This window comes from Zootermopsis nevadensis, unplaced genomic scaffold, assembly GCF_977971745.1.
Source record: "Zootermopsis nevadensis isolate Lab colony 2312 unplaced genomic scaffold, Znev_1.0 Znev_ptg000003l, whole genome shotgun sequence".
In the NCBI taxonomy this organism is placed as follows: Eukaryota; Metazoa; Arthropoda; class Insecta; order Blattodea; family Termopsidae; genus Zootermopsis; species Zootermopsis nevadensis.
The window spans coordinates 10,911,520-10,933,259 of record NW_028259135.1 but is presented as its reverse complement, the minus strand read 5'-3'; the positions used below and the strand labels follow the sequence as shown (position 1 = coordinate 10,933,259).

Sequence of the window (21,740 nt, the reverse complement as noted above, 5' to 3'; positions counted from 1 at the left end):
GTGTCATTCAACCGCTGTTCCACGTTTACACACGCATCTCAGCGGCTGGGCGAAGGGCCCATTAAACGTCCAGTTCCACAAATACACAGTCTCACCCCCATCTCAACAAGGGTAGGAAGAAGTGTGTGTAATAACTTTCAACTCTTTCCATCTTATGATCGAGATTTCTCGTTCAGGAATACAAGTCCTACAACTATATTTTCCAATCACCAAAGTGGCCATTACAATTATTCTAAATAAATCGAATTAAAAAGAAAGTATGGTTAAAATGAAACGTGATTATACTACTAGGTTAATCGCCCTGATGATGGTGAGATAGCAAGGACCCCTGAAACGTATACGATGTGCAACAACCCAAAATATAGTCATGCGCCGTGGTTTGTCATAGAAAATGTTATCAACTTTCAGAATAAAGATAAGGCTTATCTCGCTATTTTATCCACATATGTGTTAGCAGGCGCGAATAATATATTAGCTCATTACTACGTAACTAAGAATCGGTTTTAAGTTAAACAAGTTTTCTCGAAGAAGCGCCAATTTTATCGATATTTTCAAGAAACTGGTGTACAACATGGCGTCTGCTTCTGGTGTTCTGCTGTTGTATTTATTTTTATTATTGGTTATTACGTACGAAACGAAAGGTATGTGGGAGATAATCAAAAACAGATAAATAATGGCAGGTAAGGACGGCAGCCATGACACAACGTCCGTTGTACGTGACAAAGAAACTAAAGTAGTCAAATAGTTACGACGACAGACAAAAACAGGGACATTTACTCCTCGAAATATACGTAAAGACAAAGAACTTCCTAGTGCTTCATTAACAACCATTAGCTCTACGTTCCCAAGACGAATAAAAGGAATTAACTAACTAACTAACTCATTAACAACCACGTTAAGAAGTGTATGGGGGGAGTGGAAGCACACCTCCACGCGTTCTTAACCTCGACAAGTAGTCGCGAATGCGAGATGTAAATCTTTTGTTTCTCCAGGTTATGATGCTCTTATTGGAGAAGCGTGTGAAATCGACAGAAACTGCATTTCGAGTCAAATGGTTTGCAGCCCTGGTCGTGTCTGTGAATGCATGAGAGGGCATTATCCCTCCGAAGACAGAAGAGGGTGCATAGCCAGTAAGTTATCCTTAATGAAGTGCAGGCCTAAGGCTGCTGTCTTCTGGGTAGACGTTTGCCAACATTTCAGAGGTCCTTGCTGCCTCCATCATCAGGGATATGAGTCCTAATTATAGACCTATACTGTAGATTCATGTCTGGGGTTTGCTGAATAAAGAGGTGTCCTTTCATTTATTCCTTTCCGATTCAGCAACACGCCGTCAAATGACACGCGGAGGAGTCTGTATCTCGTTTGTGCACAGACGCCGCAGAAGTAAGTCCCATGGGTTCTGGGGATGACGTTCCTGTAAACAAATTAGTACGTGATTATCAGAATAAACAGCGATTATTTCCTTAAACAGCGTTAACCAGTTGATCTTTGTAATGGTAAAGTGTTGTGTTTTCTCTGCGGTACGGACTGAATTCTTAAATGTTATTTAGACGAGCTTTATTTATCGAGAGCATAAACCAGTTGATCTTTGTAATGGTAAAGTTTTGTGTTTTCTTTGCGGTACGGACTGAATTCTTAAATGTTATTCAGACGAACTATGATTCTCACTGTAACGAGCGATTATCTCCTTAATCAGCGTTAACCAGTTGATCTTTGTAATGGTGAAATGTTGTGCTTTCTTTGCGGTACGGACTGAATTCTTAAATGTTATTTAGACGAGCTTTATTTATCGAGAGCATAAACCAGTTGATCTTTGTAATGGTAAAGTGTTGTGTTTTCTTTGCGGTACGGACTGAATTCTAAAATATTATCTGCCCCGCGTTAGTTGTGGCGTCTCTCGCCACTTTCATTTGTTTCTTCCATTCAGGTTCGCCAACTAAAATTTCGTACTTATTTCTCATATTTCCCGTGCGTGCTACATGCCAACCTCCTTGATACAGCATTTTTAATTTCATAATTACCCTCATTACTCCATCTCCCTCATATCCAATCATTCCCCTCGGCACCCAGTTATCCAAAACCTTCGCCCTGTGCCTAAGTGTCTATGGACCATTCCTGGGGACAGGAACTGGTTTCATGTTTGCCAACGTTTCGGAGGTCTTTGCTGCCTCCATCATCAGGGCGTGGGTAAATTTCTACCAGACTACACGGCGCTGCAACCCAGAAGACAGCCATCTTCGGACTCACGACCGTGAAAACCTCAAATGTTTAATAATTTTATGGGTAGTGAACACATAATCGTGGAGTTTTATCTCTTTGTCCGGTTTACAGCTACGAGCGGGCTCTGTTTCGAAACTTCTGACTGCAACACTCTGCCTTCCTCAAGCTGCTTTATCCTTGACCAGTTCGAAGGAACATGCACGTGCAACGACGCCTACACGTCCAGTGAAGATGAGCGGGAATGTCTACCCGGTAAGGCGTCCGTCATTGCGCAAGAACAATTGACATTCTGAACAACATAAAAATGTGTATCTCCTTAAAATCGCAAAGACCCGAAAATAATGCCAAATTTACTTGATTCTCAAATCAGTTTTCCACAGAGAATGTAGCAAACTCATTTATAGGCTATTTGTAATCGTAAACAAATGCGTAATTGTTCCATCTCCCACAATATTCGAGTATGAGATAGGATATAATTGGTTATTTTAATATTTCTATTAGTTCCTAAATATTGTGGAAATTTAATAAACCCCAAGGCGGCGTAATTTGTATTTGAGACTCTCACCAATTTTAACTCTGAAACTACAGGTTCCTACCAACAACCAAGAAACACAAAGGCCAATGAGAATTAGACACACAGCCCCCAAAATTGTAAACAGCGCGAAATATAAGCACGTGAAACATTTTGATTAAAATTTTTTAATTATGATACTTACAGATGCATCTTTCCACGGATCGTGCAGGGAAGCTGTGCAATGCGTTTCGAGGCTCGGTTTTTATGCTGTCTGCAGGGAGGGACAATGCGAATGTCAAAATAACTATCACTATTCGATTACGGAGGAGCGGTGTATAGGGGATGTCGGTGAGTACTGATCAGGGACATGAAGAAGGACTTCTTTAACACCACGAAATATTTCAAAGGACGAGACCGATATTATCAAAAAGAGACATCAGACCGCCTCGGGTCAGAATTCCAACAACAAAACTACAAAATGTAGGTAGAAATACGTAAAAGATGGGATAAGAAGGAAGACGTGTGATCTTATTTAGCATCCTAGCATTTGTCTGGAAGAAATAAAGAGAAGCAATGCATCTCAATCAAAACAGTTTGTCCCCGGGTCGAAATAATTCGAACCCAGGACTTTCAAAGCAACGTCCGCTACGATTTTGGACGACGTGGGGGGTTAGGTTAGTTTGTCAGTGAATTAGAAATTAGAATTAGACAAAAGCGGTAAATATAATGGGACCTTATAATTTGGTTTTAATTAAACGTTCCACTCCTACCAAAGACTAAGCCCAGATACCCATCTTTATAGGCTTCTCAGTCGAATTGTGTTTGCAGGTTTGCTAGGGCCGTGTGTGAACACTTCGCAGTGCGTCACCCGGGGTGAGCAGAATGCCGTGGTCTGTCTGGATGGAAGGTGTTCATGCTCCCAAGGATACGAGCAGTTTCAAGATTACTGCAGAGGTACCGTGAAATGTAACGTAACTCGTCATAACGCGAGTCATGCACAGAGGAATCTAACTATTATATATGAAACAAGTTGAGATGACAAAGTTGCGTCATATTGTGATAAATATATATTTGTTTAAATCTTGTCAGTCTAATCACAATAAAATTCCTATTAAATATTACTATAATTAACATTTAAATATTTAAAATATATTAAATGATGTTCTCTATCGAAATGTTAATTATAGTAATATTTTAATATTTAATAGGAATTTTATTGTGATTAGACTGACAAGATTTAAACAAATATGAAAGAAGTTGTAAATATCCAGTTTTGCGAAGTTCTTTGCTGCTAACACACAGGAGAAGATGCCTTGGATCAAGTCGTCAGACAAGGAGGCATTGTCCATCTGGTGATGGTCGCGTAGACGAAATAGGAAATGACCATCCTGGGTACATGACTTCAAAACTGTGAATTAACCTAAGCTTTCGTACTTCTAGTCAATCCAAGGCTAAATAAAGATGACACAAATTAGGACATAAGGAAGGCTTCAGATTTTACACATAAAATTCTCTGCCCATTTTTCGGAACGTCACTACACACCCAAACGACGTGCGTGGACGTTCTAAACGAGGCTAAGGAAGTAGGAAATCGCTGGGCTCAGATTTAAAAAAAAATGTTTCCATTTTTAATGAAACCTATTTCACGTAATTGGTTTCCTTTGCGCAGACACGCCTTAAAGCGAAACAAGCAGTAGTATCAGGCCAGCCAATATTCCTCTTAATTTCTACTAGCCTACAAGTTTCGTGCTGTCAGAATTTTTGCGCGTTCCTAGAGTTGGTTTGCTCAAAATATTACACGACTTTTATAAGTGACAAATGAATACGAAATTAATTAAAAAGACAGCATGTACAATTTTCCACATTTGTTCTCGTGGATAAGTTATAATCACTCGGCGCGTGTTACTTTATTTGAAGACGTAGAGCAAATGGAATGCTAGAGGGAGAGATTCAATTCTAAAATTTTGTTATTCAGCTGTTACGTTCTATTTTACACTGGTCTGTTAACAACCTTAAAAATTTTCCCCGACTGTTCATAGCTCTGTGTATAATAATAAAATAAAAAATCTTTACGTATAATGATTTAAAGCCTGTCCTAAATTATGTTATAGTATTTAGGTGAATTAGCCACGGTGGTCTAGAGGTTAGAAAACTGGCCTTGTAATCCTGGGATCTCGGGTTCGATTCCCGGCGGTGCCCGAATTTATAACTTGTGTTGGGCAAGGCCGTGGTCTAGGCAACACGGAGTTTTCCTCCGTGGCATCCCAACAATTACTCCATTTACACACAGAAGAAGGCAATGGCAAACCACTTCTGGATCATCTGCCAAGAACGTATATGAACAGGTCCCAGTCCGAGAAAAGGATGGAAGGATCCTGTTCATATGGGCCTGTCGTCAGACAGAACACCAATTTAAAAGAGAGAGAGAGAGAGAGAGAGATATGTTCTTCAGACAGTCAGATGTCAAATCTTGTTCTGTTTTCAGCTGGTGCACACAAAGCAGTGCTTGCCGGGACTACATTTTTCCTGTACTGGATTATTAAAGCCGTCATTACATAAACAACTTCAACCAATTCGACACATCGCTTTGTCCACAAAAGTCATCAAACCGAACCGGTCCACAACGGAACCATTTTTCGGCGCCACTACAATGATCACTAAAAATAAACAGGATGTGATCTGGTATTGTTACTAAAAAAACGTCAGACGCTGTATATAGTTCAGATGGCAGAATTTAAGAACATTCCTTTCCATGTCAACCGATTAAACAAGATCTTGTGATTCTACTAAGCAGCACCTCAAATCAACACGACAGACAATTTCAGAACAGAAATATTCAGTGCTTTAAAAAAATATGGTTGCTTCAGATCGTAAAACACTGCTCCATCAATCAAGAGTTATAACTTTTATGCGAAAGATTATAAAAAAAATCTGTAATTTTTAATACTGTATTCTTTTAATTGCACACTAAAATGGCGACGGAACGAAATATATATTTTAATTTGTATGCTAGTAAGCTCCTATAGATTGCATGATAAATATCTCTAATCTGATGTGTTACAAACACCGCACAAATGTTACAGGAAACACGTTTTTTTTCTGTGTTTCTGTGAGCTCTGAGCTGTAAGATCTTGTGTATGAGCTTGGGGGTCTTCAGATCGAAAATACTAATTTTAAAGATAAATTTACAGATAAATAACGAGGTTATAGGCAGGCGTAATAAGGGCAAAGGCGAAGAAACTTTCAGACATCAACGGGAATTCGCTAGTTGCGAGTGTGCTGGTGTTTTAGTTTATTGATCTACAATGTGCGTGTCTTAAGATTTCTTACAGTAAGCTCACTGGTAGAAGAAAAGTAAATTTATTTCGGGTAATGGCAGTCCACGTGTTTTTTAATACGTCTCGGTCACTGGAGAACTTTACTGTCGGAAAAGAGAGAAGTTCGTTCAGTCGTCGCAAAGGTCTGGTAGGCAAACGACGGCCGCAAGATGGCAGTAATGCAGAAGCTAGTCTTCATTTCTTACATTCTATTACTTCTAAAGATTGAAGGTATGTATGCACGCACAGTAAGCAAATCATTTAGGTCCATTTTAGTATTTTATTTATAACCACTTAGTAGTGAAATTCCAGAGGTCCTTGCTGTCTCTATCATCAAGACGATCATCAGAGTCCTCAAGCACCTCTGATACGTCGGTAAACGTCTACCAGGCTACAAGGAGAAACAACCCAGAAGACATTCTTCATACTCACAGCAGTGAGAACCTGATATCTCACCCAAAAAGTGTACATGGTACCGGAATTAAGAAGTGTAGATTAATTTACGTCACAGTGATTCTAGACCAGTGGTATTCAACCTTTTTTGTTCGCGTACCCCCAGATATACTTTCTCCTCAACTTTATACCTCCAAAGTTATACATAGTACATAATCTACATCTAAAATAAATTAAATAAATTACATTACTGATTATTCAGTGTTTATCATAAAATAATATATTTTTTTAAATTTCACATATCCCCTAAAATGTCTTCGCGTACCCCAGGTTGAATACCACTGTTCTAGACTATAGGTTAAATTGGCTATAGACATACTTATTTGCAATTATTTTAAGCATTAGTCTTAAATAAGTTTTAAAAACTGCGTTAACGTACGCCTAGGCCTATGGACAAAGGCTGTCATATTTGTTTCTACGTAAAGCTTTTTGTTGTCATGCCAACAGGACGTCATCAAATTTTAATTTGTAAACACGATAGAAATAAATCACTTAAGAGACCTAAATGTACATGGAACGATAATATTAAGATTACTTTTAAATACAGGGTGTCGGGATCTGAAATCATGTGGGTCAGAAATGTGGTCCAGTGGCAGGGTTTTGTGAACGCAGTAATAAAACTTTGGGTCCCATAAAATGTAGGGAATTTCTTAACCAGCTGAGCTACTAACAGTCTCAAGGAGGACGCTGCTCCATGGAAGTTTTCTCGTCTCTGAGTGAACAAACGCTTTTGTATATGGTATTTAAAAGTCCAGTCCGTACCGCAAAGAAAACACAACACTTCACCGTTGCAAAGATTAATTGGTTGACGCTGTTTAATGAAATAAAGCAGGTGAGACAGAAAGGCTTTAAACAGTTTTAAATCAGGCGGTACATATAATTACCACTGGCTAAAGAACATGTAAGCATGCTCAAAATTTTCGTTTTTGATCAGGGCCCTAATTGCGCGTGTCTCGTGAAACAGATCTGCGTTAAATGAAATTTTCTCTCGCCGCAGGATGTAACTTCAAAAGCATCGGAGGAGGATCCTTCATGCATAGAAGTGGTTCTGCCAGCCAGGAATGTAAGTATGCATGGGGCACAGGCCCCCCCCCCCACAAGTTTCAACAGGTCCTATAAGTGCTTTTGTATCGAAATAAAAAAAGTTGATAACTAATCGACTCCAACCGAAAATCCAGTCCTGAAATCAGACCACAAGAACGGAATTACAGTTTACATATCCCCCCCTCCAAATTTCACAGCTAAGACTCCGCCCTCTAAACCCCCTACCCCCCAATCCCAATTCAAAAGCTTCAGGTAAAAGAACTGTGATTGGCTAGTTGGGGTGGCATCAGGAAGGGGTGTCTTCGTATCATTGTCTTCCTGCCATTTTGATTTATTTTTGAATAATCATTCCGGGGCCAATGCGTCATTAAACTCCTCCCTCCGATGTACATGTGTCCTTGTTTCTTTAACAGAGACGCGTATAAACTAGACATCCTTTTCGGAACGATTCTCACGATGGAATGGTTTGTTGCAATCTGTCTGTGTTAATGGCTCGCACCCGAGGACGAAAACAGATCCATTTTCCGAAACGTCGTGTTCTGCTTTAAATATCAACAATGGACAAGTCGAGAAACATTTCATTAGCAAACGGAACTTAAACACGTAACTAATATTTGGAAGCCTAACCAGGTTTCAACAATGCGGTTCGTTAACCCAACAAGAATATATTACTTAACCTAATCTACTTCCTTTCTGATCTATGGGTTTATAATTTCGTCATAACATCAGCACGCTATAATTTTTTTTATCTTACGTTCATATGGACCTATTTCTCATTTATGCTGCACTCTAGTGGTAGAAATTTAAACTAATAATCATTAGCGTGGATCGACAAAAGTTTGCTGATAGTAGATAATCGAGAAACAGGTATGCCACAGCGAAATGTTTCTTGATATATCTAAAGTGATTTCTGTCTTAGAGTAATGGATTTGTAATTCGTGACATGGATTTTCTCATTTACAGTTCTTTCCTGAGTCTTGTAGCAACAATTAGAGCCAGACCAATGCTAACAGAGCCTCACGTACGTACAATTCAAACGGAATTTGAAGGTTTAATGAGATCCAAACCCATTATAACAAAGATTTTCACGCGCGGTGGGTGTTCGGATTTTAGTCCTTTATGTAGGCGATACGTTACTCCGAAACGTCAGCAACCACCTATCGAAAACCTAGTCTAGGCCTTGGTAACTTAATTTAGATTCGGGCTCCATGAAAGACGGCGAATAACATGACCAGCTTTCCTACTATCAGCATTTCAATAAATGCTGATCAATGGAGAGTGTCAGATACTCCAGAAGACGTAGCATTTGATTTGATTTTCGTCAATCTGAGTTACATCGAACCCAATGTAAATAAAATCGTCAGCTTTTACTGTACGAATTTAATACCAACCATACTTCGTGAAAATTACCTGCTTTCGGTAGGCGTAACACGTCCAGGCCCAGGCCTAGGTCTGTGTGTAGGCCTAAAATAGAATAACTTAGCTTATATGGAGATAACATCCCGGGTAGTTGCAGGTACAGAACTTGAACCCTGCTTAATTCTTAGAAAACTGCCTACTTGAACGTCAACGTTGTACTCGGAATGCAATCGTCAAGAGACTTAAATTTGGGGGGTTGGGGGGGGGGGGGGAAGCTACGCTTGAGGAACCAAATAACACGCTACTTACAGACAATTTTGAGTACCCTGGCACATATGCATCGCCCTTAGAGCTGTAAGAACAACTTACTACACAGCGCAATAACCCAGAAGACAGAAATCTTCATACTCACCGCTGTGAGAACCTCAAGTCTTACAACAACTTATGTACATTAACGTTTCCTTTGCAGACCTTACAAAGCATGAAAGTTTATTAATTAGTTCATTTAATTAGGCTACGTCGGCTTAACACTGTGTTCTTGCGATCCACAGCCCTGGGCAAGTTAAGTGTGGTTAGTAACCACTGGTTTTTAATGAATCAACCAACAGCTGTCTGTAAGCACGCTCCAAATCCATTAGACTTCGTCGTCCCTGTATGCAGTTCGCCATTAACCCTGGTCTGTATTTATCGACATGCGATAATAAACTTTGACTTTACCTAAGACATTTCATTGTCTCCAAACCGCGAGCTTAAAGCGAGTTGCAACTACAACAATTATCTACATGCCTTTAAACATTCAACTTTTAAGCGTAGCCCGTTCAATAACTTGCATTTCTTAGAATCCGTGTTCACAAACATGCCTAGAACCCAGTTACTATACTTGACAACAATAAGGTTTTGATTTCATGTCTGACAAGTGTTATTTCGTGGCTAACCCGCCTGGTATCACGCCTTCAGTTTATCGATCTACGTGGAGCGTGTTAGCGGGAAGCAGTCTACAAATTGTCGCGATACACAAAGGTTCGCTTGTGGCGTTTTCTCTGTTTCGTACTCAGTTTCTTGAAACAAGTATTTCACGCGACTCTAGAACTTACTTTCAAATTAAATGCTTAAAGCTGAGTCAGTCCAGTTGGATCTAAGATAACACAACGCACGGAGTTTAACTGAAACTGTCATAATGAAGGCTGTCTGTCTCATTGCTTTTATTTTGTTGACAATGAAGATTCAAGGTACGTCTTTATTCTCATTGTTGAAATAATCTATTCGCTAAGCGATAAGCTATTAAAATTACGAAAGAAATTGCGATGTTTACACGTGTCTTCGAGTATCACAATCAACTTTTTTCATTGTTGTGAGAATCTTTCTAAAATAAGTAAATTTGTGTAGTTAATGCAGAAAACATTTGTAAAACTGACACCAGTTACGAAAATTAAAGGTCATAAGATAAAAAGTAATTAAGTATATTAATTTCTTCCTTCATTTGAGGTGTAAAGACAAAATATTTATTTTTAAAAGAAAATTTAAAAATTTCCAGGTTATAGAAGCAAGAGTACCGGTGGATCCAGATTTGTCAATCTGAATCGAGACTGTAAGTAGCAACAATGGGATGCATTCAATATAAAATAAACATTTCTTCATTTTGCTGACGTTTCACAGATAATACAAACGCCACGTCTGCTTTAAAGTAGTCGCAGTTTACAATAATGCACACTGCATTGAAAAATATAGGGCGAGACGTATTAAAATAAATATTCCCCCGCAGAGAACGTTAATAAATCTCACTTCTGTGCATGAATACTTAACGCAATTGGAAGTCCAGAGCCTTGAAATTTCACAACTAAGTTCTAAATTTCTAAATTCATAGGCAGTGTTAATCTAATAATTTTGAATAATTTTTGTCGTCGGCAAAGGGTAGGCCTATCGTCCACATTATATTCTGCGGGCATAATTAGGGAATATCTCAAATTAGTTAACTAGCTGATTGATGAAGTGGTACCAGAACAGGGTGAACACAGCCGAAGTCTTCGTATTGCATTATTATTTTTATTATTATTATTTAGTGTTCTGTCTGACGACAGGTCCATATGAACAGGATCCTTCCATCCTTTTCTCGGACTGGGACCTGTTCATATGCGTTCTTGGCAGATGATCCAGAAGTGGTTTGCCATTGCCTTCTTCTGTGTGTGAATGGAGTAATTGTTGGGATGCCACGGAGGAAAACTCCGTGTTACCTAGACCACGGCTTGCCCAACACGAGTTATAAATTCGGGCACCGCCGGGAATCAAACCCGAGACCCCAGGATTATACGGACAGCTTTCTAACCGCTACACCACCGTGGCTCTTCGTATTGTACACAATCATAAGCAAATGCAATCCAATTTCGTCTCCCCACTGTAACAAATAGAGCCTTTCCAACGAGATCTCGCGCTTAAATTCTTTATACATTTCTTGTATCCCTATCCGTAAATTGTTTCACTCTCCTTTAGGTGCCTCTAATTTCACAAACAAATATATAGGCTACTCTTATTCAGCTGAAATTAGCCTAAATATCGACATATTCAATCTAAGGGGCAGAGTCCTTGAGAATCTTTAACTTCGTCATTCAACTAGTCACAAAATTCCCCCAAGTCCATCATGGAGCCACAAGTTTCAGCACCGCGTTCACAACAGCCCACCACAGAACCCAGTCATTAGCTGAATTTTGTCCACACCATCGCACCGCATTTATGTAACATACATTTTAATATTATCCAACCATCTACTTCTAGGTCTTCCAAATTGTCTATTCTGTTCAGAGTTTCATGATAAAACGTTGTGTGTATTTATAATGTATCTGATGTGTTCTACGTGCACAGGTCATCCCATTTTTTATGTATTTATCCTAATAATAGGATCTATTTGGCAAAAAAATTTAAATTTAGGCATCTCGTTATTTGTATAAGGGCTAATTGTACTCAGACAAAATGACAGATGAATATTTAGCCTAGATAAATATCTAAGAGTGTTTTTATGAAATTTTAACGCGTATGTTTTGTCGCCAGAACTTATTTTATCCTAAAATAACTCGTGTAGGAATAAGTTCCAAAAATAAAAAAAATTTCGAAACATTTTTGAATTGTATATAAGTAAGTCTGGGTGGCAATAAAACTGAGAATTTGTAATAAACCGGCACACGTTTTTGTGAAAATAAGGTAGTACTGACTGTCTAACTACAGAAATTTAATAGAACGCTGGAAAAGTTTCCATGTAGACTGCAATGAAATGAAACTGCTTTTCAAATTGACCGTGGCTTCATCAAGTGACTTAAAATAGGTCACAACCACTTATACGTCGGCAGTCTTTCAAAGTCGTCATTTATAATAATTCACGCTACGTTAAGCTAACCTATTCAAGTGATAAAGTGTCACTAAATACGTTAAGAAACAAACAGGAAACGATATTGCGTGATTCAGTGAAGTAAAGAGTTTGATAATGCAGATGATAATCGTACAGATCTCTCCGAAACAAAATGAATGGACTCATAACGCACTGCATTCAAAACTCCCGATAATGTTATTCCCCCTGGCCGCCATTTCGTTCTTATTGGGTCGCGTGACAGCTCGGTGCGTGCGTGCTTCCAACATATCGCAAATATTTAGGACAACGGCTCGACCGGTCACAGATCACGCGGTTAAATGCGAGAACTGGAGGGGAAATTGTAGAAATAGGTCATTAGCAGATATCGACATACCCGGCCGGCTCTAATTTGGACATATCGCTCAGCTAACTCATTGTTTTTCATTACGCTGACCCATTGACACACACACAAAAACATAAGATAGTGTAATTGCGTCATATTGTGAATATTATAACAATTATTTATTTTAATCCGTCTGATCACAATATAATTTTTATTTAAAATTTCTTATAATTAAGATAATAAAATATCATTCATGTTCCAATATCGATTGATCGATTTACATTTCGGAACATTTACACAACATGTTTCGGTTTTTATAAAACCATCATCAGGTGTAAAATATATCTAAGAACTTAAAACTCAACACCTTCGCCCAAAAATGGAAAAAAAACAAACGTAATGAAACATCACCAAAAAACTACAGAAATCATAATTGAGTTTTTAAGTTCTTAGATATATTTTACACCTGATGATGGTTTTATAAAAACCGAAACATGTTGTGTAAATGTTCCGAAATGTAAATCGATCAATCGATATTGGAACATGAATGATATTTTATTATCTTAATTATAAGAAATTTTAAATAAAAATTATATTGTGATCAGACGGATTAAAATAAATAATTGACACAAAACATCGAAAATTCTCGAGAGTGAAATTTATAATAAGAAAACAGAACTTCAATTTACGAAGATCTATATGACGAACACTTCTAAGAGAGAGAGAGACAGACAGAGAGAGAGCGAGAGAGAGAGAGAGAGAGCGAGAGAGAGAGAGGAGGAAGTTCTAATTGAGCGTAGCAATTTTGAAAAAAAAACTAAGCCTCTAACGAGCCTTAACCTATTTCTAGACCAGGAATCTCGAAATCAAATTTCTTAATGTCGCGTGATGTTTTCTCTAACAATATATTTAGCTTATAATTATACAGTCTATTTCTTTTCACATAAGCCAGTCTTAGAAGTCTTCATTACAGTATTATATATATATATATATATATATATATATATATATATAAGGTATATTTTAAATTTTATTTATTTCATAATAGGCATATTTGTCTACCGCAAAGATTTAGTGAGAACTACGTCGTTCTAGTGTTCCAATCATTAGAAATATATTTTTTCCCTGTCAACAATTACCGAGAAAAGAATTCTCGTCAAATGTTAGGTTATAACATGGTAGAAGCTGAATCTTACACGAGTTTTACGTTTCTATTTCAGCAAATGGCGATGGAGCGAGTAATCTACAAGTTTCGGTCGCGGCTATGACAGTCTATTGGGTGATTCAACTTGTCGCTGCTTCAACATGAAGAAAACTAATGCATACACAAGAGAACTGCACATTTATATAAGTTGCTGTTATTCCCTATTTAGCTCAAGCCTTTTTCTCCCTTTTCCATGGATACGCAGACAAGAAACAAGCAGTTTGTTGAGGTTAAGTCACGTAAAAAAAATTTAAAAACAAAACTTTAATCACAACTCCAAAGAAAATAAAATGTTTAAACAATGGAACCAAATAAGAATTCTGTAATATTACAAGACGGAGATGTTACATTGTTGAGTTTGTCAACGAATGTAGTTATTTCTAACTCCTAGGCCAAACTGTCTGTAATTTAATATTTGGTTGTCTTTGTTGAAATTTCAACATGTGTACGAGTGAATGCACTACATCTCAATCTTACCAAAACTTTGCCACAATATAAAAACTATTAAACACGCAAACATTAATCTAATTCAACGTTAAATTCCACAGAAATTGATAGATAGAGACGGGAATGGATGATTTTTGCGGAGTTACAAACAACTACCTACAGAAATACTACAAAATGATTCACAATGCAGCTGAAATGCTTGTGCATCAACTCTTTTGACTTACGAAAAATGACAGGGACTTCATGTACGCTACAACCTGCACAATGCAGTAAATACAATGGGCTTGTTCTTGATAAACTTTGCACTGTTGCCAAGTAGTTTCTTATTTATGCTCGATCGATTATAAAAATATTTCCTATGTTTTATTACAAACCTTAGAATTCGTTTCACTTCTAAGGTACGCGAATCATTGTATTTTTTTTTTTTCGTTGGAACGTTCGACAAAACTGGAATCTACAAAGACTCGAATAAGTGTAAAAATATTGGCGTATTTTAACTGTGGGATAACTTTAATTCTAATGTTGACGTAGTATGAATTTATAGGCCATATCAAACGATTGGGAAGTTTTGCATTTAGACTATTTAGTATACTACTGAAGGAGGGAATTTTGCAGGGCAGGTTTTATATTGATACACGACGTACGAAAAAATAATTTATATCCGGTGGTTAATCATGTTCTATATTTGAATTTCTAAATTAAACCACATTTACACGATACATTTCACTTTATAATACCGCTTTAATGGTTTATACACCACTCATACTTGTAAATACGGGGGAAAAGAAATGTAGTTTGATAATTTTAAATTTTACTCTTTCAGTGGCGAAAACATAACAAAAAAATATTTACCCACTTGCTAAATAACCTCACAGTAGTGACAACGTAGAATTATTTCCCAGATTCTCAAAACAGGACTTTCCTCTCCTGCAAAAACACTCATCTAATGGATGAAACTTTGTTATTATCAATTTTCTTTATAAATGTGTAATGTATACAAAGAATTAAAACTCTCATGAATATCACGTAGCGTGTTGTGTTCTTATCGAGTGCCATTAATTACATTACTTATTAACTTTCTTAAATATTCATACGCAGTTCGTTCTGGAAGGAGAAAAGAGTTCACTCAACACACACAAAAAAAGGAAAATCCACGTTGAATAGTAAATCCGTATGCATAAATTCTAACGATTATAAAAATGCTATTTAAGTAACTTAAGTGTCAAAGTAGCAGTTCAACATAATTACCCTTTTTATTAAACAATTTCCAACCATCAAATTACAGTTTACGAACTTTCCAGAGGTCCTTGCTGCCTCCATTATCAGGGTGATGAGTCTACACGGAACTACACCCGGAAGACACTCGCGGCCGTGAGAACCTCAAAACGTACTAATAATTTTACCTACCATTTACTACATAGAAACGAAATTTAGTCTGTCATCTAGACCAGTGGCATTCAACCTTTTTTGTTCGCGTACCCCCAGATATAATTTTTCTTCAACTTTGTACCTCCAAAGTTGTTGGTGTATAATTCAAGTTATACATAGTATATAATCTACATCTAAAATAAATTAAATAAATTACATTACTGATTATTCAGTGTTTATCTTCTTTTTTTTAAATTTCACGTACCCCCTAAGATGTCTTCGCGTACCCCCGGAGGTACGCGTACCCCAGGTTGAATACCACAGACCTAGAGGTATGAAAAGAGGGTTATGAAGAGGGCATTTGAAGCCAACAGGGATGAAATGACAGGATAATGAAAATGTTTAATGGCGAGATTCATGATTTGTACCTTCGTTAAACATTAGCGTGATAAGACCAAGTAGGATGCAAAGTGTTAGAAGGTTTGGAGGATAATACTGAAGTTTAAACTTAAGAAATAATAGGATATGACGGTGTGGACTGGAAACTGGCTCAGTACACAGTCCAGTGTTAGGATCTTGCGAAAATTCTGGTTCTTCGCGCAGTTCTTGTGTGTCCTAAGGGGAAAAAAAAAACCCTTGCGGGCCGCCGATTGCGTGTTCAGTGTTACAAAGTTAGTCACGACTCAGCAAATTACATCTGACACAAACCCACAACCAGCTACTGATACAACCCGATGGTGAAACACTGCTCATACAAAAACCCAGCAGAAAACACGACACCGCGACTGTTCAACCGAGTTCACGACCTTATAACCCAATTCCCTGTACGACACTTCTTTATTTTTACTCCGTCTTCCACGTTTTCAAAGACTTATCCGTACAAAAATTCTGCTAGAATTTCTTGCCTCCATTAACTCAACCCCTTGTGACATTATGGATTTTTCTTTACATCGACTGAGACGAATTATCGTGTTATTATCTAAACGTGAGACGCGTCGACAAATTTCACTGCAATGCAAGATCAACCAATCATGTCACAATAAACGTACAAAAACACAGAAAATAATAAGGCCACGCTACCTCTATAGCGTTTCGACTGAGTGGTTACTACTCCTACTTCATATTTTGAAGGTCCCGGATTCAAATATCGGCATACAGACCGGATATCCTGAGGTCTGTCGGGTTTTTCCTCATTCACTCCACGGAATTGTACCTCAAATTAAATTCACTATCTCCTCCTTACATATTTCTTCGAATTTATCATTCGACACTGTATAGTATAACATAGTCGTTAAATAAACACCAGATAAAAAACCCACAAAATTCTGAAACTTTATTTTACTTACGTAGTTATTCTGGATCACAGCCACTTAAATTGAACTACAAGGAAGAACGAGATCAGATATAACTTGATCGTCAATTTGGCTGAAACATAAGAAAACCATCGATGGAATTTTTTAATTTTTTTCGTACAGTTATTTTTTTTAATTTGCGTATTTTTGAGATTTATTATGGTCAACTGGAAGTTTTTTTAACTTCTTTGGATATTCAAATGAACACCTATAGTTAAATCACTGGTTCCCATTTTAATATTATTCCCGATGAAGGGTCAGTTTGCTGCCTGCTGGCCCTAAAAACTTAGTCACACTTCATACCTACTCGAATTACAAATGTCTGTTTCGTTGTCTTTCAGTGGTTCTCGTCTTTGACTTTTAATTAATTATTTTTTTAATCAGTTTTAATAACGACACCGGACATCGCAGGTAAAGACGCATTCCTGTTAAAGAAATTTTTCCTACCTTGGCTGTTGACACACATGGAAGAGTCCCATCTGTAACCTTCATCACACACACATTTGGGGGCTTCACACCTCGTGTTTTTCGTCACGCACTGATCATGTTCTTCGCAAAATTCATTATAGTTTGACACTGAAAATAGAAATTACGATTTTCACAGTTCAACTAAATAAAAACAAATCTTGTGGGTATTGCAAGACTTCAAAAGTACGATCACAATTATTAATACAAAGACTAGACCTAAGTTATTGAATTTTAATGCACCGGAAATCTTTACGAATTCAAAAATTTTATACTTGATGATTATTCCATACTTTACCCTAAGGTATGCAGCCATTAGCCATTTGTTTACAGTGATTCATCTTGTACCTGTGGGATTTACATCCTGCTTTATTTTTCTGTATTTTTATTGACTGCAGACTGCGTAGTGATTTATTGATAAATGATAATTTATTAAGACTTATCACAGAAGAAATCGTAGTAATCTTAGAGTCGGTACGTTTACTTCTTCACCTTTAAGACACGTGTTGTTATTCTTTCTGGAGGGAGTGTACAGCGGAGCGCATCTGCACACACCGCGGTCACACCTTCTGGCATTTGGGGCGACGTAACATTCCCGACTGTCCTCGCAGGCCTCACCGATCTCTGCAAAGGCAAATGTCTGTAACACCTCAGCGGTTCACAGACACGTAGTCCTCAAATCCCTTTCAAAAAAATCTCACCACAGCGCGAAGGCATTAATTAATCATAGTTCGTTTATAATCCTCGAATTTTGGTGGCAAATATAAGTTAGGAGGGTTCTTAAAAGAGCTGCTTCACGCTGACAAGAGCCCCGAAAAAGATTCTCTCCTTACCAACTTGTGCACAGTCATTTTTGCTTCGAGTCACCCGAAAGCCGGCCGGACACGAACACAAACCCTTCCAGCACTCCGTTCTCCTGCTGCTGTTTGTCCGTGCGCAGTCTTCATTAGTGACGCACTTCTCACCTAGCCAAACTGCGACACACACAAAAAAAACTAACTCTTCAAATCCCACTGGTAAATATACGTACCACCTACTTTTACGATCACAAACTCTACATTTTTCCCCCAGAGTGCATTTCTGAGTTTCGTACGATCACTTTAAACAGTGAATATTAAAAGTAGGATATGAAGTTCTCCGTCAACAGGGCGATGACAAAGCCCTGATGATGGAGGCAGCAAGGACCTCTGAAACGTCGGTGAAATTCTACCAGACTATACGGCGCAAGTCAGCCATCTTCCTAATAATTATCCCGCTAAACATCATTGACCAAGTGATCTTTGTAATTGTAAAGTATTGTTTTCTTTTCGGTACGGGCTAAATTCTTAAATATTATTTAAACGAGCATCGATGGTATGACATCAGCAGTTTGTGGACAGGACTGATCTGTTACTGCACTCATCGTCAGTTTATTATTACAAAATCATAATGTTTGGAAGGACGGACATTTCTTCGTCTTCAGGTGTCGAAAAGGGGGTTGGAACACGCGATCTGTTGGATCCGATATACCGAACTAGTCACAAACCACAGACCACTCACCCTGAGGAACACAGCTCTGTTTGTCTGGATCGGATCTGTAGCCAATCTCACACGAGCAGAAACCATGCAAACACCGTGTTTGCAGCCCTGAGGCACAGTCGCTGCTCGCGTTGCATTTGTCTCCAAGACCAACTGAAAAGCAACAGAGTAGATAATCAAGATCTAATGATGCCACGATCCAAGAAACCTGGCAATTGCTTTAAATTAAGATTTTATGTCCAATTGTTAAACAATGATCAGCTCGTATCAAAGTGACAATAAGGAAACCTAGAAATTTCGGTTGAGATACGACATCATGCAGTTTTCGGATATTTGGAAATTACGAAGACTACTACGAAATGCGACAGATTTCAACAATGACCTAAATATTCTCTGGTTACATCAGGTTGGGCTTTTATTGCAAATTTTTTCTTCTATAACTAATGCTCGTTTCATGTGCAATATCATCTGATTGTTCAGTTGTCCCGGATACGCTAATTGGTCCGTTTCTTTGCCTCTACACAAGTTACAGTTTATGATCGTCTAGAAAAGGCATCTTCCACCGATACTAGTCCGACTTCCTCTGAAGTGGTCTCTCCCACTGATGTTTGTAACCAACATCTTACATGCGTGCTACATGTTTCATCCATCCTATTCTTCATGAGTCGATCACCTTAATGCCACCTGGTGGAGAATGCAGATTCTCACTGTGCAGTTTTCTGTGACCTCAGGTTCTCTTCGATAATTTTAATAACTCATATTTATTTACTTATTACAAGTTAAGTTGTGTTTTTAAACAATCAACGTTCACTTATCACGAAAAAATACTTTTACATTAAGAATAACGACAGAAACCCAATTCTTGGTTCTCAATTAGGGCACACGTAGGCAATTTACAGTATGACCACGAGTTTTGAACAAAATTTGGCCTAATCAGCGATGCCGATAATGATGATGACTACGTTACCACACTTTTCGATCTGTGGTTCGTGAGGGTCGCTGTCAGAAACAGGGAAATGTGGGCAACATCTCCGAGTTTCCGTCCGGTACGTTAAAGCTTATCTCAGTGGTATCAGTAAGACGGTGGAAATGTGGATACGTATCCTGTGCGAAGTAGACGCTTAAGCGCGCCTCTGCAGAGCCAAGCTAAGTTTCTAGTGACCGGCGGGCTTATGTTTGGTCGTAATATCGAGATATTAACAACAGAGCGTGACCAGTTAAACTTGAAGGGAGAAATTTGCTTTGCAAATCCACCGTCTTCAAACATGTAAAAGAATATCTTAATCAGTAGCATCTAAACCTCAGAAGCGGGTTATAAAATTCTATCAGAATACGACAAAAATTTAAAAAAACAATCTTACGTTTGATCAAGAGGTAGGATCGTAACATTTTAAAAAGTTCATATTTATATAGGCCTAAATTAAGCTACTTGGAGCAGGCCGTCAAAATCGTGTCTCACGTCACTTGTAGATTAACGAGGAATTTCCAGAGAGAAGTCTGTTGTGTGGAGTAATTGTTGGGATGCCACGGAGAAACCGGGGAAGCCCCCGGAGGAAAACTCCGTGTTGCCTAGACCACGGCCTTGCCCAACACAAGTTATAAATTCGAACCCGAGACCCCAGGATTACAAGGCCAGCGTTCTAACCGCTAGACCACCTCATCTTATTATTATTTAGTGTTCTGTCTGACGACAGGTCCATATGAACAGGATCCTTGCATCCTTTTCTCGGACTGGGACCTGTTCATATACGTTCTTGGCAGATGATCCAGAAGTGGTTTGCCATTGCCTTCTTCTGTGTGTGAATGGAGTAATTGTTGGGATGCCACGGAGGAAAACTCCGTGTTGCCTAGACCACGGCCTTGCCCAACACAAGTTATAAATTCGGGCACCGCCGGGAATCGAACCCGAGACCCCAGGATTACAAGGCCAGCCTGTTGAGCATAGAGTTACAAAATCACCTTTCTCTGTTCCCGAACTGTCTGGTAATCCCAAAATGATGACAATCGACATGAAGACACAAATGGAGCCTCTCATCTTGAAACAGCACTGTACAGTCCACTTACAAGCGCGCCTCTCAACTCACTGACCATTCATTTCCCTGCTTTAAACTTACTTCCTGTCTGCTAAGGAAACGGTAACAAGTCAGTTTATTACAAAGATTTGATTAGTAAGAACACCGACCGTGAGGCGAGGGATCCGACGTACACAGAGTGTTCAGAAAATAACTTCTGGTAATGTGAATTGGACTGAGGTGGCTCAAATATGGGAACAGTTGTCCTATTCTGTGTCGAGATTTGTGACGTCTGAAAATTTGATAATTACTGTTACGATAATGGTTTGACACGTACAGAAAAATACAAAGTTCTCTGAGATTCTTAACCATATTGGCGGCTTAATGCTGGCTATAAAGTGAACGAGTTATCACGTGGTCTAGCAATACGATTTGAGATTTATACAGACCACCCAGTGGGCTGGGCACGTGGCTTGGATAGTGTGAAAAAATTATGATTCTAGAATTTTAGTAGGAAACTTCCGGAAAACTTGCACTTGAAAAAAACACAGAAGACGATGGATCATAGAGATCTTAATAATATGGGTCAAGAGGATGCGAGATGCATGATCATCCTCAGGGTAGAGAGTTTTAATATTAGCAGCGATTGACCTTCGTTTAATGAGATATAAGGCGTGTAAAATTTAATTTAAAAAGTATCAGCAGCAAACCACTGGAAGGAATTCTGGAGGAAAAGCGTTATAGACAGGAATTGAAGAGATTAGATGAACGCATGAGTCTAAAACCA

The 21,740-nt window shown here is 38.4% G+C and overlaps 2 protein-coding genes across 4 annotated transcripts; one reads left to right on the top strand and one right to left on the bottom strand.

Annotated features, from left to right (window-relative positions):
- Positions 1-144: 144 nt before the first annotated feature.
- Positions 145-21,028, bottom strand: LOC110836253 (25 kDa ookinete surface antigen). Of its 3 annotated transcripts, XM_022077258.2 has the most exons (7): positions 20,901-21,028; positions 18,963-19,094; positions 18,257-18,397; positions 17,916-18,047; positions 17,406-17,534; positions 16,953-17,031; positions 145-1,414 (listed from the first exon to the last, which is right to left on the bottom strand). In XM_022077258.2, the coding sequence occupies exons 1-6, from the start codon at positions 20,974-20,976 to the stop codon at positions 16,967-16,969; spliced, it is 675 nt and encodes a 224-aa protein (XP_021932950.1). In that variant the 5' UTR covers positions 20,977-21,028; the 3' UTR covers positions 145-1,414; positions 16,953-16,966. The 3 variants fall into 3 exon arrangements, with proteins under 3 accessions (XP_021932950.1, XP_087198632.1, XP_087198631.1); XM_087342506.1 differs by lacking the exon at positions 18,257-18,397; XM_087342505.1 differs by lacking the exon at positions 18,963-19,094.
- On the top strand, positions 513-15,263 carry LOC110836254 (uncharacterized). Its single transcript, XM_022077261.2, has 8 exons — positions 513-641; positions 993-1,130; positions 2,332-2,472; positions 2,939-3,082; positions 3,563-3,688; positions 5,220-6,282; positions 7,502-7,567; positions 13,808-15,263. The coding sequence occupies exons 1-6, from the start codon at positions 572-574 to the stop codon at positions 5,291-5,293; spliced, it is 693 nt and encodes a 230-aa protein (XP_021932953.2). The 5' UTR covers positions 513-571; the 3' UTR covers positions 5,294-6,282; positions 7,502-7,567; positions 13,808-15,263.
- Positions 21,029-21,740: the final 712 nt, after the last annotated feature.

What these genes read in the sequence shown, in the direction of transcription:
- LOC110836254 (XM_022077261.2), top strand. Translation starts at nt 572, where the DNA reads ATGGCGTCTGCTTCTGGTGTTCTGCTGTTGTATTTATTTTTATTATTG. An exon ending in TATTACGTACGAAACGAAAG is followed by an intron (nt 642 to 992) that starts GTATGTGGGAGA and finishes TTGTTTCTCCAG; the next exon opens with GTTATGATGCTCTTATTGGA. An exon ending in TGAGCGGGAATGTCTACCCG is followed by an intron (nt 2,473 to 2,938) that starts GTAAGGCGTCCG and finishes TGATACTTACAG; the next exon opens with ATGCATCTTTCCACGGATCG.
- LOC110836253 (XM_022077258.2), bottom strand. Translation starts at nt 20,976, where the DNA reads ATGAGAGGCTCCATTTGTGTCTTCATGTCGATTGTCATCATTTTGGGA. An exon ending in ACAGAGCTGTGTTCCTCAGG is followed by an intron (nt 18,398 to 18,962) that starts GTGAGTGGTCTG and finishes TGTGTGTCGCAG; the next exon opens with TTTGGCTAGGTGAGAAGTGC. An exon ending in CATGTGTGTCAACAGCCAAG is followed by an intron (nt 17,032 to 17,405) that starts GTAGGAAAAATT and finishes CTTATGTTTCAG; the next exon opens with CCAAATTGACGATCAAGTTA.